The 15,661-nt window shown below is 39.9% G+C and overlaps 1 protein-coding gene across 1 annotated transcript in view; it reads right to left on the bottom strand.

Moving 5' to 3' along the window:
* The window catches only part of RTKN2 (rhotekin 2), a gene marked incomplete at both ends in the record, with an annotated part of 29,270 nt that extends 20,756 nt beyond the window's left edge, over positions 1-8,514 (bottom strand). The window contains 4 exons of the mRNA XM_084210890.1: positions 225-278; positions 3,859-3,917; positions 5,674-5,873; positions 8,461-8,514. Coding sequence (XP_084067016.1) covers positions 225-278; positions 3,859-3,917; positions 5,674-5,873; positions 8,461-8,514 — 367 coding nt within the window. The remainder of the gene's footprint in view (positions 1-224; positions 279-3,858; positions 3,918-5,673; positions 5,874-8,460) is intronic.
* Positions 8,515-15,661: the final 7,147 nt, after the last annotated feature.

Here is a 15,661-nt window from a genome sequence, read left to right as displayed (position 1 = left end):
ACTCTTTAGAGTAGGGTTTAAACACAGAACCACAGGACTTTGAACTAACTCAGCTAGCTACAACCAGCAACTTCAAATTACAATCATTTACACAACAAAGAATAAAATATAGACCTAATGAAAGGTCAAAAAAGGGGTTGAAATGAGTATGAACTTACTCATTCAGTTTAAATTTACAGGCATAAGCAATTGCTTATAAGAGTAATTAATTACATCTTACATACTTTCTTTTTTGCTGAAGTGGTCAGAGCCTTTCCACATTAATGGTATTCGAATATCTAAAGGGGGAAAAAAGAAGGAAGGGAGATTAAGTTATAGTCAATATTGTAGATCTGTTGTCAAAAATCAGAAAAAGTGTGTTGTTTCTTTTTCTGATGTTCTGGTGGTAACAGGGCCTTCCACCCAAAAACCAGCATAACTATTATCCACATCAAAAGAAAATGCAATAATTAGTTCAACTTGAAGCGTCATTTCTGTTTAGAAATTATGCTGGAATAAAGAATTTTTTAAACCTCATTTTAAAGTACCTGAAATAACATTTCAGAGAAGCTGTGTAACAATAGTTCTGAGAGGTATTCTCTGAGACCATTATTATGCATAGATGTAAACCAAAATCCTGCCTGCCTTTTGCTGAAAACCACTCATCCCACTGCAAGAGGAAAACCTTCCTGTTTTAATGAAAAGACTGGGATACTTGTACTGCAAACACTTCAGTCTTGTTTTGCTAACCACAGAGAAAATACCACTTGTAATCACATTCCCAGTGAGAATTGTCTTAGTCAGCAAAAAAAGAATTTAGAAATCTTTTTTCTTTTAACATAAAAATATCCTTCTACTTCAGAACCACAGTAGAGAGGCAATTACAAAGCCATTATTTTAAATCATGCCTGTCATTTTAATATTAGGAAAGTAGTTTTTTCACTAAGTTTTCCAACTTATCTACTGAACTCAACATAGTACTAAGTGACATTTTCCTCCGCCTTAGAGGACTCAGGTGAAGACATAATGTTTTTTATTAGTCCCCTGTTAAAAGACAAACGCTGTGAGGGCTTTATAAATCCAACAAACCTAATTTCTGAAGTACAAGGGTGCTGTTTAAAAGTATATGCAATATATTAAGTGACACATGATGGCAGCAGTGAACAGCATGAACACAGTTGTCTTGTGACAAAAATCTTCATTATTGTTATAAAAAAGCATTGCTGACTCCAGAGTTGTCTTCATATGAGAATGACGGAAAAATCCACATTCATTATGCTAAGATGCAAAATGGTGCCAGTATTTTGGCATCAGATTGTCATGTATTCCTACAGGGGTTTACCCACAAAACTTGTTAAGTGAAATCATATATAGTTACTCTGTCTCAGAAGGCAACTGAAAAATTCAAATTTCAGTTAATTTTTATTATGAGACAGCTTATTATAAAAGCTATTTCAATATTGAAACTTTCAAATTCATCTATTTTTAAGTGTTCATGAAAACAAATGAACTTTCAAGTGAACTACCAGCATACAGCTTTAGACTTCTAATTTCCTAAAAATCAATACATCACCATGTTCTGAAACTGCCTTTGACTTCTAAAGATACATTTGCATAGCAAGCATTTCTAAAAATAGAGGGCTTTACATAAAGAAAAAGTTTTATTAAAACCATTGTAAAAGTCTCTCTTAAACTTTTAAAAGATATATATGTTCATCTTTGTCAGAGGCAAAGCACAGAACGTTTCTTTCCTAAGATACAAAGGTCTCAAATCTACATTCATATGTGAAAACAGTTACAAATAAAAGGTTTCTCTATCTTTAATCATAGCAAACTCTGAATGACAATTTTAATGCGCTCGATAGACCTTGTTAGCAATTAGAGTACTAGATTAAGGATTACTTCTGTATGCCACTTTCAATATCTTGCTAGCTGAAAAATTTACACCTTGGTCAGAAAATCATCAGGGTATAGACAATCAATCCTGGAACAAGTTTAACATGATACTTGAAAATCAGATTTCAATTCATTCTTGGACTGAAAGAGCTGTCATTCATCAAAAACAAAGATCAATTTTCACACACCTTAATTTCAGTTACCATTAGCTGTAAATCTGTGTGGATGCAAACTGGATACATTCAAATACTAGAATTAATCAAATTTAAACCCAATGATTCCTTTATAAAATTACTTTAAATTATGATAATGCTTTTTCATCAATATTTGATGTACTGTCTTCTGACAAAAAAATAATCAATGGGTACAATAACATAAATTACATAATTTGTTCAAAAATATGGGGGATAAGTAAAAATTATAGAAGTGTGAAAAACTGTGGATTAAGGAATGCACTTCCCACACAGAATCTGACATAGCTGCTTTCTGTAGGAGCATATTCCTCAGTAGTCCTGCATAGTTGTTCTCAAACTTTTGCAGTTGGTCACGATTGCCCTACTTTTCTGGTAATCGTCATCTGGCATGTACTAACTATATGACACACTAATAAATTTATAAGTGGATGGATTGCTGAGGGTAGAAAATCAGGAGGTGACCCATAGAAAGAATAAATCAGCAGAGGCCAAGAACAACATTTAGGCTTTTCTGCTGTAAACTGGACCTGGCCAGGCTTCCTGACACAAGTATCTAAAGAGGGACAAGGCATGGCAGCAGCCAGCACTCCCAAGCTGCACTGCACAGAGAGGCAGTTGGTTCTTCCTCCTTTTCACCTTGATCTCTGCCACACTTCTGAGGATGTAACCTCCAGTTTTGAGAGCCATGTGTTGGTAACAGTGCAGAATCATTAACAGACAGCCCAAATACAAAGTGGTGTATTTCACCCCCTATGGTCTTATTCCATCAAAAGAAACGAGCTAAATCTTTCATATCCTAAGCAAGTTTTCCATACTAAAAACATACTAAAAACAGAGTTCTTAAAAAGTTCTGATTTTCTAAGGATAGCAGAAGTGTATTATATGACCCTAAAGTCTTCATTGCAGATAGCTCTCCAAATTTGAAGAAAGGTGCAACCGCAGCACAGACAGGCAAACAGATGCTTTCATCCAACTACCATAAGGAGGAAAGACAGATACACATTCTGCAAACAGCTGTGCTGGCAAAAAACATTATTGAACCATGTGCTCATCACTCTTCTCCTACTAGGAGTTACCTTGCTTAAAGAGATACCAAAATATGCAGAATTAACTGAAACAGTTTCAGTAGTAAGCTGTTCTACACGATTTTATTCTTAATGAAGCAGGTCAGGGAGCACAAATAGATCTGTTAGCAAAGCTGGAAGAACAGCCACAGGACTGCTGAATGTAGTAACATCCACTACTGTCACAAGCAAACAAAACAATGAATCCACAGTGCTGAAGTTTGAGAACAGGCTAGAAAACAGCCTGCTAGGAATGGCTGTTAAATGTCCTTGTTACTAGCCTGCATTGAAGCCATACCACTACACCTTTGCTGAAGTAATGTAATCTGCATTGCCTAAATAACATTTGCATGCTAATTATGATTCTGCTCTCAATTTGTTAGACATGCCCTGTACTATCACTTCAAAGTCTGCCGTTGTGGGGAGAAAAAAAGTTTTCAGCTCACTCACAGTTATTTAGCTTTGAAATGCATTCAGTGTTTAGTGGCAAACAGAAAAGAAGCATTTCCCACTGTGGAATGCCCTGTGAGTAAAATGGAAATAGAGGGTAGGATCTTCAAAAGCCCATGTGTAACTTAAGCACAAGTCCCCTTGCAGCATTAGAGGATTGATGGCTCTGAACCACATTTACACTTTAAAAATACAATATTTTCTGTATAGTTTGTATTACAAGACACTGTCCAGCTAATTAGCTTCTACAATTAAGAGACTACCCGGCCTCTTACCTGATATAGCAACCCTTGCTCTGCATGCTGTCCGGTCTTTTGTCCCATTTTCTGAACACCTCCAAAAAAGAAGAAAAGAAAAAGGATATTTGAGATCTGTGTATTTAGATATCTAAAACTCAACCCTTTAAACCCTAAGAAGGGTCAGGATTTTCATATTATAACTCATTTCAAATGCCTTTCTTTAAAATTAATTTTGCTATCTCTGGTTTAAGGTATGAGTCATTAATTTCTTAAGCATAATCTGGAAGGAAGGTACACCACCATGTTTTAAAATTCCCTAGAAGACTTTACTCCAAAGTAAAGTCACACACACATCTTCCTTGTCTTTTCCAGCTGCAACAGGATCAAATACATTATCAATTTTTGCCTTCTGAACATGTCAATGAGGATGCAACTTAATGTATTGCTTCTATTATTGTTTAAAGAATTGCCTCCTCCTCTATTAATAAAATTAAAATTTCTAGCTGCTAGCAATATCATGACTTCCAGAGGCAGTAAGAATATCTTCAGAACTCACAGATGATAAATCCTAGAATTTTCTCTCTCTGGAATGATTAAGCCTTAAACAAATTCCAGTCTGAAGCAAATATCAAAAGAAAAAGAACTCCAAACGGACTATCAACTACCAAAGATATAATTTAAATGATAGAGAAATAACTCTGTAGCATGCATCTCTTCTAATGACCTCCACAAACATCTCAAGTATCCCTGAAGACAGAAATCCAAGTAATGCATGGCAGTCACAAACCAAGTACACAATACAACTGTGCAGATACATGTCCAAATATCCTGGCCCTGTTCTGGACATGCGCCACCACCATTCTGTGCTCACTGACATCAAAGACAAGGAGTAAATCAGCACATATAGACACTTGATAATATTCCATCACTAAAAACATAAATAAAAGATGAGTCACCGCAAAACTCTTAATTTTATTAGGAAAAAGCAATGCAAATGCAATAATTACAGAATACTACATGTATTATATAACAGTTTTCAAAAGCAGCTTCAGAATAGGGGACGGAAAACACTCCTCTTTCCTCCAACATATTTCTCCTATAAGGGAACATTTCTGAAACTGAAAAGTAGTGGAACTGCTCCTACAGATACAATTAACTGGAGACAAGCATGTACTCACAGAGTTTCTACACAAACTGCAATATAATATTTCAATAAATTACTAACCTGAGAGCAATAGTGTCTCTGCACCACGATTCTCAGCATTGCACCCCAAATAAATTCCATTTAGACCAAAACTTTGTAACATTATTGAAATAAAACACACATACTTTAGCTCCTTCAAGAGTTATAAGGTGAGAATATTTTCTGGTACTTTTCTTCCCATTGAGTGTTGGATTTATCACTTCACTGCAGTTAGCACAAGCGGCCAGCAGAGGGTACCAATTAACCGTGATGGGGCCATTATTAAAGGACCCTTGATAACAATAGAAAGAAGGAAAAATACCAATAGCTGTATTCTGTCCTGGATAGCTTTGTTTCGTCCCGTCAGACTTGGCTAGGTACCTTTTTGTATGCTAAGGGTGATCAAGAAAATATGTCCATTGTGTTATGTGATACTAAATTAGTGTCAAAAATAAAATCTACCTAGGAAAATATGACTTGTACTTAATTTTCTAAAGCAAAGAGAAGATAATGGAATTGTTTTATAACGTAATGCTTTAAGGCAGAAGTAATTTATGTTTAGGAGATAAGGAAGGATTTAAATCCACATTCCTAGACAGACTGCTAAAAATTCATGTATGTAAATGCCTGCTTCATCCTGCTCCCTCTGAAGCTGAGCTGTTACTCACTGCTCCTCAGTGCTGCCCGGGCTGGGCTCTTCCTTTGGGTCCCGCAGCTGTGCCCTGTAGGCCCGGATGCGAGCATTGCAGACCATCAGGCTCTTCACAGCCCGCAGGAGCTGCTCCTTCTGCGTGCTCACTGCCAGCAGCTTGCAGATTCCTTCTCGCATGCGGACCTCAAAGTTGATCTTCTCTTGGGTGTCGCATTCCTAGAGATGCAAAAAACCCAAAGGATTAAACAAAAAACTAACTAAGAGTATTCTCAATTTTTACATCCTCTGCAGTTGGATAGAGAACTCCAGGTTTTAATTATGCACAACTATTGCAAAGGTTATTGAATGCAGAATGGTGGTTCTCTCTTCAGCAACAAATGAGTAAAACATGGGACAAAATAGATTTACTATATCCATTAGACATGCAAATTTCAATTCAAGATTTACTCACTGTACCATCTGAAAGTTACTAAAATTTTATGTGCTTCCATATGTCATTCATAGAATAATAACATATGGTCCTAGAGAGGGCTAACTGAACAAAGCTTATAAACTAACAACTCATTTTTAACAGTGACCCCTACTAAAATAAATTTTAAACTGAAGAAAATGTCTGAAATATTTTAAATCAGAAACTCAATCTCATCATTTCTTCGACTGTCTTTAAAAAAGTCAAGAAAATCTGGTTTTTTAGGTTATGGCTGGTAAGAAATTCAGGTAACAGCAGAAGCAAAAAAAAAAAAAAAAAAAAAAAAAAAAAAAGAGACAAGGAGACTGATCCCAATACTCAACTGCATCAGTCCATGAACTAAAAAGGCAAACAGCTGTGGTGGCTTCAAGACTATACAGGCATCATGTCAGGCACACTTTTCATTGAAACAGTGAAGTAAACTAAACATGGCTGGCAAGTCACAGGAATTCACCATCACCGTATTTTGAAGGAGTGGGGGTTTTTAAGATTTTATAAAAACTGCTGAGAGGTCAACGTTTTTCCTGCCTGCTTTCACAGAAAACATTTATAAATGGGCATTATTTCTCACTTGCAACTTCAAAAGGTCAATTCATACCAGGCCAGAAAATAATTAAGGTGAAGGACCACAGACTGCTGTCTCCCAAAGGCATGCTAGATGCCACTGATGGCTGATACACATTACTTTGTTTTGTGGCCATCCCTGGCAAAACCAAATATTTCTGACACATGAAGAACAGAGGGAATAACAGAATGTTGTCATGGTATTGCAGGGTTGCATTGCAAATACTTTGCAGGCCAGTGAAGAGCAACACTTTCTCATTACTAAACAAGAGTGCCTCTACTACCTCTGGAATTAACAAGTTCATGGTTGTTTGGTGGTATATAGCTCCCAAAGCTCACATGAGAGACATTTTCCATAGAAGTTCTCTACAGCTGATATATGAAAGCCTGGGACCCTGTATGGCACCACAGACTATCCCATTTTTAACCCTCACAGGTTTGCTTTTTAAAGTTTCAAACACAGCCAGAAGGAGATAAACCAGGGCATCAACACCTCTGCATTCTCAGCACATGTATCTTTATTTATACTTTTTGTTAGGACTCATTCCAGAAAAGAAAACAGGAACCAAAAAAAAAAAAAAAAAAAAAAAAGACTAAGAGCAGTAAATAGCTTTCATCCATCTTCTTTTCTTCTGAGTCAAATTTTACATGGCTATGAAAACCTAAGCAACTAAGCAAGGCCCACACCTGTCCCTAAGAAATAATTACTTATTCTCTAATAAATCAGCTGCTACAAAGCTCCAAAGAATGAGATCCTACTTTCCCCTAATAATTCCCAAGACAGCAGGCCTCTGCACTGCCCTGGCTCCTCTCCACATCTATCACCTGTTACAGAATTACAGTGAGGAAATAAACATTCCTATTTGGGGCATCTGCATGTATCCATACTGGCTTTCAAGAACTGCACAAAGCATTCAGTTCACACTACATCTTAGCCAGGTTCACATAAAATATTCTAGACTAGCAATAGATGGCTGTTGGGGCATAGCTTAAATAACAACACTATATAAATCTCATCTGAAGGAAGGATTTAGCAGCCTGATTTGGGAATGTATAAAGTTCTTTGTGCCTACCAAAAGAGATTGGTCAGCTTTTTTCCCCCCTCTCATTCTGTCTAAAAATATAGGCACACCATCTGGACTTGGAGGAATGACACAGCACTGTATTGCCATATGCTGTCGACTAACACACCGTTTCCCTTGTGAGGGCCATCCTTCCCCCACCAACGGCAGCACAATCCAGACGAGATTATTAACAGCTGCTGGGATTTTCAGACGCACACTCAAATTTAGGAACTATCGTAGTAACGCCTCTAAAACGTGTCTTTGTATTCCCCACCTAAGTATACTCTGTATAAGAAATTTCTAGTATTAGAAAGGTAATGCAGTCACAAAAAAAACAACAGCTGAAAAAAATTTTATGGATACTGCTGAAGGCAGGACAAGTAGAAATTTTAGTTCATTTAATTGGTAACTTCAGCACAGGCTTTCAGAATCTCATTCCAAGGTACACTTCTGATTTACTGTCACAGTGGTTTACATCTAAATCCTAAAAGTCTCAACCCTGTAAGTACAGTATATCTTTTTAAAGTAAGCAAGTAGCCAGGCAGTGAGTACTCTTCTAAAACAGGGGCTATGAAGTCAAGACACCAGCTTGGGCATTTTTCAGTTAGAAATAGAAAGAGAATTTGCTGCAATTGACAGCCAGTTTCACAGACATTCCCGAGCTCAACTTATTTGAGTTTTTAAGCAACTCGAAGTGTAAAAATACCCTCATGAATCGGAAAACCAAGAACCTGCAGAGGACAGCGTGAGCGGGGGCCATGCTCGGCCCGGCCCAGAGCAGCCGCTCTGCCGGGGTGGCCGCCGTAGCCCCCGGCGGGGTCCCTCAGGAGCTTCATCACCGCCGCCACCCGGCCACGGTGCGCGGGCAGCCCGCGGCCCCCACAGACCGGAGCTCGGACACAGCGCAGCTCCCGCCCCCCGAAACCGGGCACCGCCCGCCACACCGCCCCCGCGGCACCCGGGAGTGCGGACCGGGCCGGGTCCGCCCTGCCCTGCCGGCCCTGGCACTCACCGGCCCCACGGCGCCCGGCCCGCCGGGCTGCTGCCGCCTCATCATCCTCATCCTCCGCGGCGGCGCCGCCGTTCAAACCTCCCGCCCCGACAACGGCCGCGGGCGCCCCGCCCCCAGCCCCAGCAGCGCCCCGCGGGACAGCGGCCGGCCAGGCTCGCTGGGAAAGCTGCCCGGCCGCCTCGGGCCCGCCGAGTGCTGCTGATGGCAGCTGTAACCCCCTCGTGTTTAGCCACGACAGCGAGTGCCAGTAATAACGGCCAGGACAGTGTCTGTCTTGGCTTCTTCCTTCCCCGTTAATTTACTTTCCTGAAACAGGCCGGTGCCGCCTGTTTCTGATGAGTGCTCTTACGGGGTGCTGCTCATGGCAGCAACCACTACTGCCCCAAAGCATGCCCTGGATTTTTAACCGTGTTCTTGGGTTCCTGCAGTTCATCTAATTATGCATCTTTAATACGATGGTACTTCAATAGCTGCACTAGTAGCACATATTGCTAAAAGTATACTGCCATATACTGAGTAAAAGTGCATTAATTATTCACTAGATTGACTGGAGAGGAATGGGAGGAATATCTCTCTCTTTTGCTGCCAGTTTTGCAGCTCTGTTTGTCTTCAGCAGATGAAACAAATGAGCCAAATAGTGTCTCCCTTCCATTCCTCATCCCTGATTTCTTGGCTTTCCTCTCTGAATTCCTCCTTGACAGGTGATGGTCAGAAGCACAGATCCTCATTGCTTTGCACAGGGTTGTCAACATTTGTGGGAAGTAAAATGTGCTGGAATGAGTGAGATATACAGTGTTGCTAACAGCTTTCTACAGAAGACAGAAGTCTCCAGGCTAACATATGCTTATTTAAAATATAAGAAAATGCAGTTAGAAGGGAATTTTTTTAAAGCCTCATTGCTTCATCAGGATTTCACATAGGTGCTCAGCAGTTCAGCTGGACCCCTGACATTTACAATTGGGGCACAAACACAGTGGGCTAGCTTTTGAGGAAAATCATTAACTTCTGGAGCAAGACTATGCATTCCTTGGTGCAAGGCAGAGGACAGGGAGCTCTGCTTCCCTCCAGAGTGCTCATTTCACCTGGAGGCAGAGATGGCAGAGGCAGCTGTTCTGGAGTTCCTGTCTCCGTCTTGGGCCATGTTTCTTAGGGAAAGGAGAGGCATTCAAATATTCATTTGAATGTCCTGAAGTCCTCTGCATACCACTGGCAGAGCACATGCCACATCTGGGAAGCCCTACCCTGTTGCATATAGGTAAAACCTTATAAAATAAAGGTCTTGTTACCCTTGTAAAATCATGGCTCAGGCCTGTTACTTCAGCTGAATAGAAAAGGACTATGGGAAAGTGACTCAGCTGAATTAGAGGTAGAAAAACAAATTCTATAACCATCACATGTTCATATTGTGGTTTACGGTGGTTGGTTGGATTACATTTGTCATGCTTAATTAGAATGTAACTGATAAAGGCCTAACTGCTTTAAAAGGCCTGTGTTTTGTAATAAAGGGCTCTCTCTTGCACCTGCCTGGGGAGTCTGCATCACTCGGCTTTGTAACACTACCCCAGGTTACATATTTATGGATGCTGTATTTTTTCTAGTTGTTTGGATACTCCCTCCTGTTCTTTAGGTACTGTGACTTTTCCAAAAGTCCAGTTCATTCAGTGGAGAGATCCCATCAGGGAGCCAAAAGGTTTTTGCTTAATCAAGGTATGATACTTAGAGCTGCCTATGGACAGCCAATATATCTAAGAGTGAGTTTAAGGGAGGTTGAAAGGGAAGTCTTCACCTAATCCTGGTGCTTCATGCACCCAGGATAAGCCTTGGGCTCCTGTCTCCGCTGCAGATTTCAGGATTTTGGATACAGCAAAAGCAATCAACCAAATGAGGGGAGAACATGAGATGACAGATCAGAGCGCCCTTTTGCTTTACAGTATGGCATTTCTCTTAAAGTGGGGTCTGGCTCAGGTTTACTGAACCATATTATCATTGAATCGGTGCTTGACCCAAGCTGAACAAGGCTACAGCCTTGACTGAATGGCTGAAACTCTTTGATGAGTTTGATGTAAACTGTGGGAGCAGCTGGAAATAATAACCTTACTGCAGAGATAAACAAATAAGGAATTAATTACTGTAACTCATCCCTTCACCAACTCACCAAACAGTGCCCTACAGCAGAAAATTGATACAACCTGTGAAAAAGACACACTGAAACACTTCCTATCCAGCATCATCCCACGCAGTTTGAGTTAGACTCTAGAACAAATCCACTGGTTCAATCTTTGCAGAAGCCCTACCTCCAAGACCCCAGAGAACAGGTCTCAGGTACACACCAACAGGGTTTGTCAAAAGCCAGGATGACTACATGGATACAATAAAAATCACTGCAAAAGGACAAGTTCTGCCCCAAATTATTTCAGGCAATCAGCATCTCTAAAACCATTTTGCTGGTGGTGTAGACAGCTCCCAGGAATCTGTGGCAGTTGTCCAAGAATTTTAGATGCTAATTAGCATGGTTTTACAGTACAGTCTGTTCAGCAAATCTGAGTCTTAATAAAGTCCCAAAATGTGCCTGCTAGTAGCATAAAGAGCCCGTGCCTGCAGCCCTTACATGCACCTACAGACACTGAGTTAAATTGGAGCCCTTAAGAAATCAGTGGCAGTTAAATGTGTAGGACTCAGACCTAAGCAACATGAATAGTATCTTCTCAAGTGCATACCTTCTCTGTGCATACCTGCTCTTCAGCTGGTTCAAATGTCCAATTTTCCAGTACATTAGGAACACGTTTCTGCAAAGTCTGGCTTCTCACATTCCTGCACCTGCTTGTGCTTTGAATGCAATGGTCCTCCATTGCATTCACTTTCTAGAGATGTTAGGTTTTTTCATTATAAAATCAGGCCTCATAATTCAGTAGATCTAATTCGGTCAGATGCTTAATTAAAAAATTAAACATTTCACCACACTTCTAGTATTAGCTTTTAAAGGAACAGGAAACTGAGGCTTAAAAAGGCATTTCTACAGGTTTAGAGTGAGGTGAGATGTTCTTTCCACACTTCATGTCTAGCTCCAACAAAGCTGTTCTACTGCTGTTACAGCACATAAACTAACTTGAAATGAAGAAGGCTTTATGCCATCTGCATTATCCAGAGATATGGGATTCAACTAGTAACTAACTACTCTGCTTGCTCCCTAACTGAAGGGTAAATGGAGTGGACAGCAACAAAAGGAAGCATTGTAACCATGTTTTTTTCACCAGACAAACCTCCACTGAATGGCAGAGAAACCCAAAGGTACTACCTACAAAACAAGGAAAATCCTGCACAGTCACTGCTGGTAGTGCAGAGAAGTCACAAGGGGGTAGGGTGAATTAAACAGGGGATCTATATCCTGCCTTCTGGGGTTTCTTAAGTGAAACATTTTTTTCAGATGAATCACACTATCCTTTTATTTGGCACTTGATTTGCATTGCAGAGCATTTGGCTTCCATCTAGTATTAGGGAAACTGGATAGCAGAGAAAAGATCATTGTCTATCTAAATTACTGTTCTGCTCAAGTGTTAGATCAGCATATTATTTTAAATGTTAGGCCCATCATTTTGGTTTAGCAGGTACAAAATGTCTACACCTACTCTTGACAGCACTGCAGTATTTTTTCTTAATTTCTTAGTTCCCACAGCTTGCTACACCTACTCCTTGAATATAATCAGAGTGTGCCAGTAGAAATGCATTCAATTCCTCTTCAGATTTGTCCTAAATGGAAATCTATGAAGATTTGTACTGGACACGTGGGATAGAATTTGCAAAGGCTTTTTATAACTGACTACTTATTTAATTTTAAACTAAAGAGCAAACTGTTCCCATTGATTGCCATTGGCTTTGATTGCCATGGTCTGTGACCACTATAGATGGGTGAAATGGGCAGAGACTGGAATTTAAGGTGTTTACCTGACCACTTACTGGAGCCTCAGTAACTCATTTCTTCATTTCAGCCTGCTGAGGTCAGTTGAAAGTCTTTCCATCTCTTAGGTGGACAGAAAGGAAATGCGTAGTCCTACAAAACAAAGTAAATATGGGTAACTACCTTACTGTAATGCACTTAGGTTCAGTTTTGATTGGATGAGGTGAAAATTAATCATCTGACAATGAGCTAAAGCTTAACCCTATCATGGTGAAAGTTATTGTAAGAGAAATCTTTAGTGGCTCTATCTTAGCTAACTGAGCAGCGTGAAATAGGTTCCTTCTCTAAGATAGTCATGGACCCAGTTGTTGAAGATGTCATCCTGTAACATGCAGCTGCCTAAGTCAGCTAGGATGTATCACCCTTATCTTCCTGCCACAATTAGACAGAACAGCCAGAATAGCTTAGAATAAACTCTTACTATTTCAGGTGCTCTCAGATTCATTTTACCCTGAGAGCTTGTTCATCTTCTGCTCAAGTCTTTTTTTAAATGTTCTGCAGCTGTCCTTCAACTGCTATAATGCTCCCAATGGCACCAGAATCACATCTCTGTATGATGCCATCAACTAAACATTGATACCAAGGTGCTTCAATGAACTGTTTTGTTGATCATTGCATGTTCCTGTAGAATTTCAAAAAGAAACTGTTAAGGTTGAGAACGCACAAGGAATTATTTTTCCTTTTTCCAGAGGCCAGAAACTGACTCCTCCCAGTATTTCTGATGTCAATCCTATATTGAAATGCCTTCAGATTAAATTAATGTAGCCTTTTTGAATGAGTAATAAATGTACTCAAAACACATTTTATAACAGAAATAGTAAGTTACATAAAATCCATCCCCATATGAATTTGGAAAGCAGTTCCTGAGATCAAACCTGAAAAGCTTAACAATCAAATTAAACATTGCATGACTTGAAACTGCAGTTTGATCATCCTCTGCATCCTCAAGCTGCCCATACCCAAGACAGTGGATGTGTGACTAACCAAGGTATACCAGTTACATGTATTCTGCTTGGGAGACCAGGGACCTTGGCTTTGAAGCCAATTCACATGTGGTTCCCACACAGGCACAGAATGAAGCCCACCAGAAGTATTCTGTTGGACAAGGATCCTCACAGGTGACTGAGAGCTTCACTAGAAGCCTTTCTCCTGCTGAGAAGACAATTTGGACACACAGGGACTAACAAATCATAAGTTTTGCAGCCTTTCCCTAAGTTTAGAAATTTACGTGGTCTATTTTCTATTCCACTTTCTATCTTTACAGCAATTGAAAGAATGAGGTTATCCTTAATTCCTTTCAAAATCTAAGGTGATTGAAATTGGCTGCTTGACTCCATTGCTTAGAGAGGGACATTGATACACACAGAGAAATGGTCACACAAAAATAACACTGCTGTTTAAACCCAGAGAGGTTCTTTCAGCTCCATATTATGGGGACGTTCCATACAAGGAGGGTATCCTAGAGGTTCCACACTTCCTTACCATGTTTGCTAGGCAGTGTGCTGGTGAAGTCACCAGTTTGTGTCATGGGAGAATCTAACTGGGCACTCTGTGTTCTGGTTTCAGGGTTAGGCCTGTTAAGGATTTTTCTCAATTGATCTTGCACAGGCAAGTGAGAAGTCACTAGATCATTTAATGGATTGGCACTTTGAACCTGAAAAGGACAATACGTGCACTGAGAACATCAAAAATCTATATGAGAAAATAATGTCAGAAAGTAATCTTCCTTTTGAGAGACAGAGGACTTCCACCTATTGCTGTGAGAGCAGATGTAAACCCACTTCTGATAGCAGTCACCCAAGTAAAAGGAGAAATTCTCCAGTTAGCTCTTGGGATTGGCTTTTTTTTTTCCCTGAAGGTAGATCCAGGCCAAGTATTTACAGATGGTCTCTTTGTTTTTCCCAAACAATGCAGAATATCTCTGCAGAACACAATACTTGGAAACAATCTCCATCTGAAGTGAGTTTGTAGTTTGGTCTGATTTTTCCAAGTACTGGACTATAGGTAACTATGGAGAGAAAAACAGCAAAGCAATGTGCTCTGGAGACCAAGCAACATTAGCTGCCCTCTGTGCAGCCACCTGCACTCAAGTTCCCCCTGCACTGCAGCATTGCTAAGGAAGTAAATAGTGACTTGCCCTTACCACTGCACATCTTGAGGTGATAGCTGGCACAATAACTGAGGCACAGTAGGCCCAGTATAAATTAACTTCTTTGCATTTCACACACTATTTGGATTGTTTTCATCCAGTCTCAGGGAGATATTCAAAGGAGCATGGACAGGGATCTCTACTTCCCTGCAAACTCTCACTTGGCTATAAGAAATGTTTCTCATTCATACAAGATAGGTTTTTCTCAATAGTTTTCCCAGTCACACTTGGGGCTATGACCATCTGCAGCTCCTTAGTTTTTCCTGCCTTGCCACAAAGCTGTAGTTTTTCCTGCATTTTTCTGTCCTGAGTTGGGTTCCAGCTGCATAAATGGGCATTTGTCATACAGATCAGGCCAAGAAAGAGTGAGCCAAAGCAAGAAGTATTAAGGTTATTAATGAAATGTTATTTCATGAAAATAGTACAGTTAAAAAAAAAGTCTAATTACTATCAATATATTTATTGATATGTGCAACATAATAATGATTTCTGGTTGGAAATGTCTATCAGAGGTTTTAAGCCTCTGGTCCTAAAGGAAAATCTGGCTTGCAAATTATGTCCTGTTTCTTACAGAAAGAGACACTAAATAAATATTGAACAGTTCATCCACTCAAGGGCTTAGATTAAAAAAAATACATCCATAGGAATAAAAGAATTTTAGTTTTTAGAACTGCCAGATAACGTTTCTATTCTCAGCGTCCCTAGTTGCTGTGCCTCCACCAAACTTCTCCCTAAATCCAGTCTCTTCCTCTGCCCCTCAGAGTGCAATACCACTGTGGAATAGCTTGCCT

This window comes from Fringilla coelebs, assembly GCF_963513975.1.
Source record: "Fringilla coelebs genome assembly, chromosome: 8".
In the NCBI taxonomy this organism is placed as follows: Eukaryota; Metazoa; Chordata; class Aves; order Passeriformes; family Fringillidae; genus Fringilla; species Fringilla coelebs.
The sequence above is the reverse complement of the archived record's forward strand: the minus strand, read 5'-3'. Positions and strand labels throughout refer to the sequence as shown.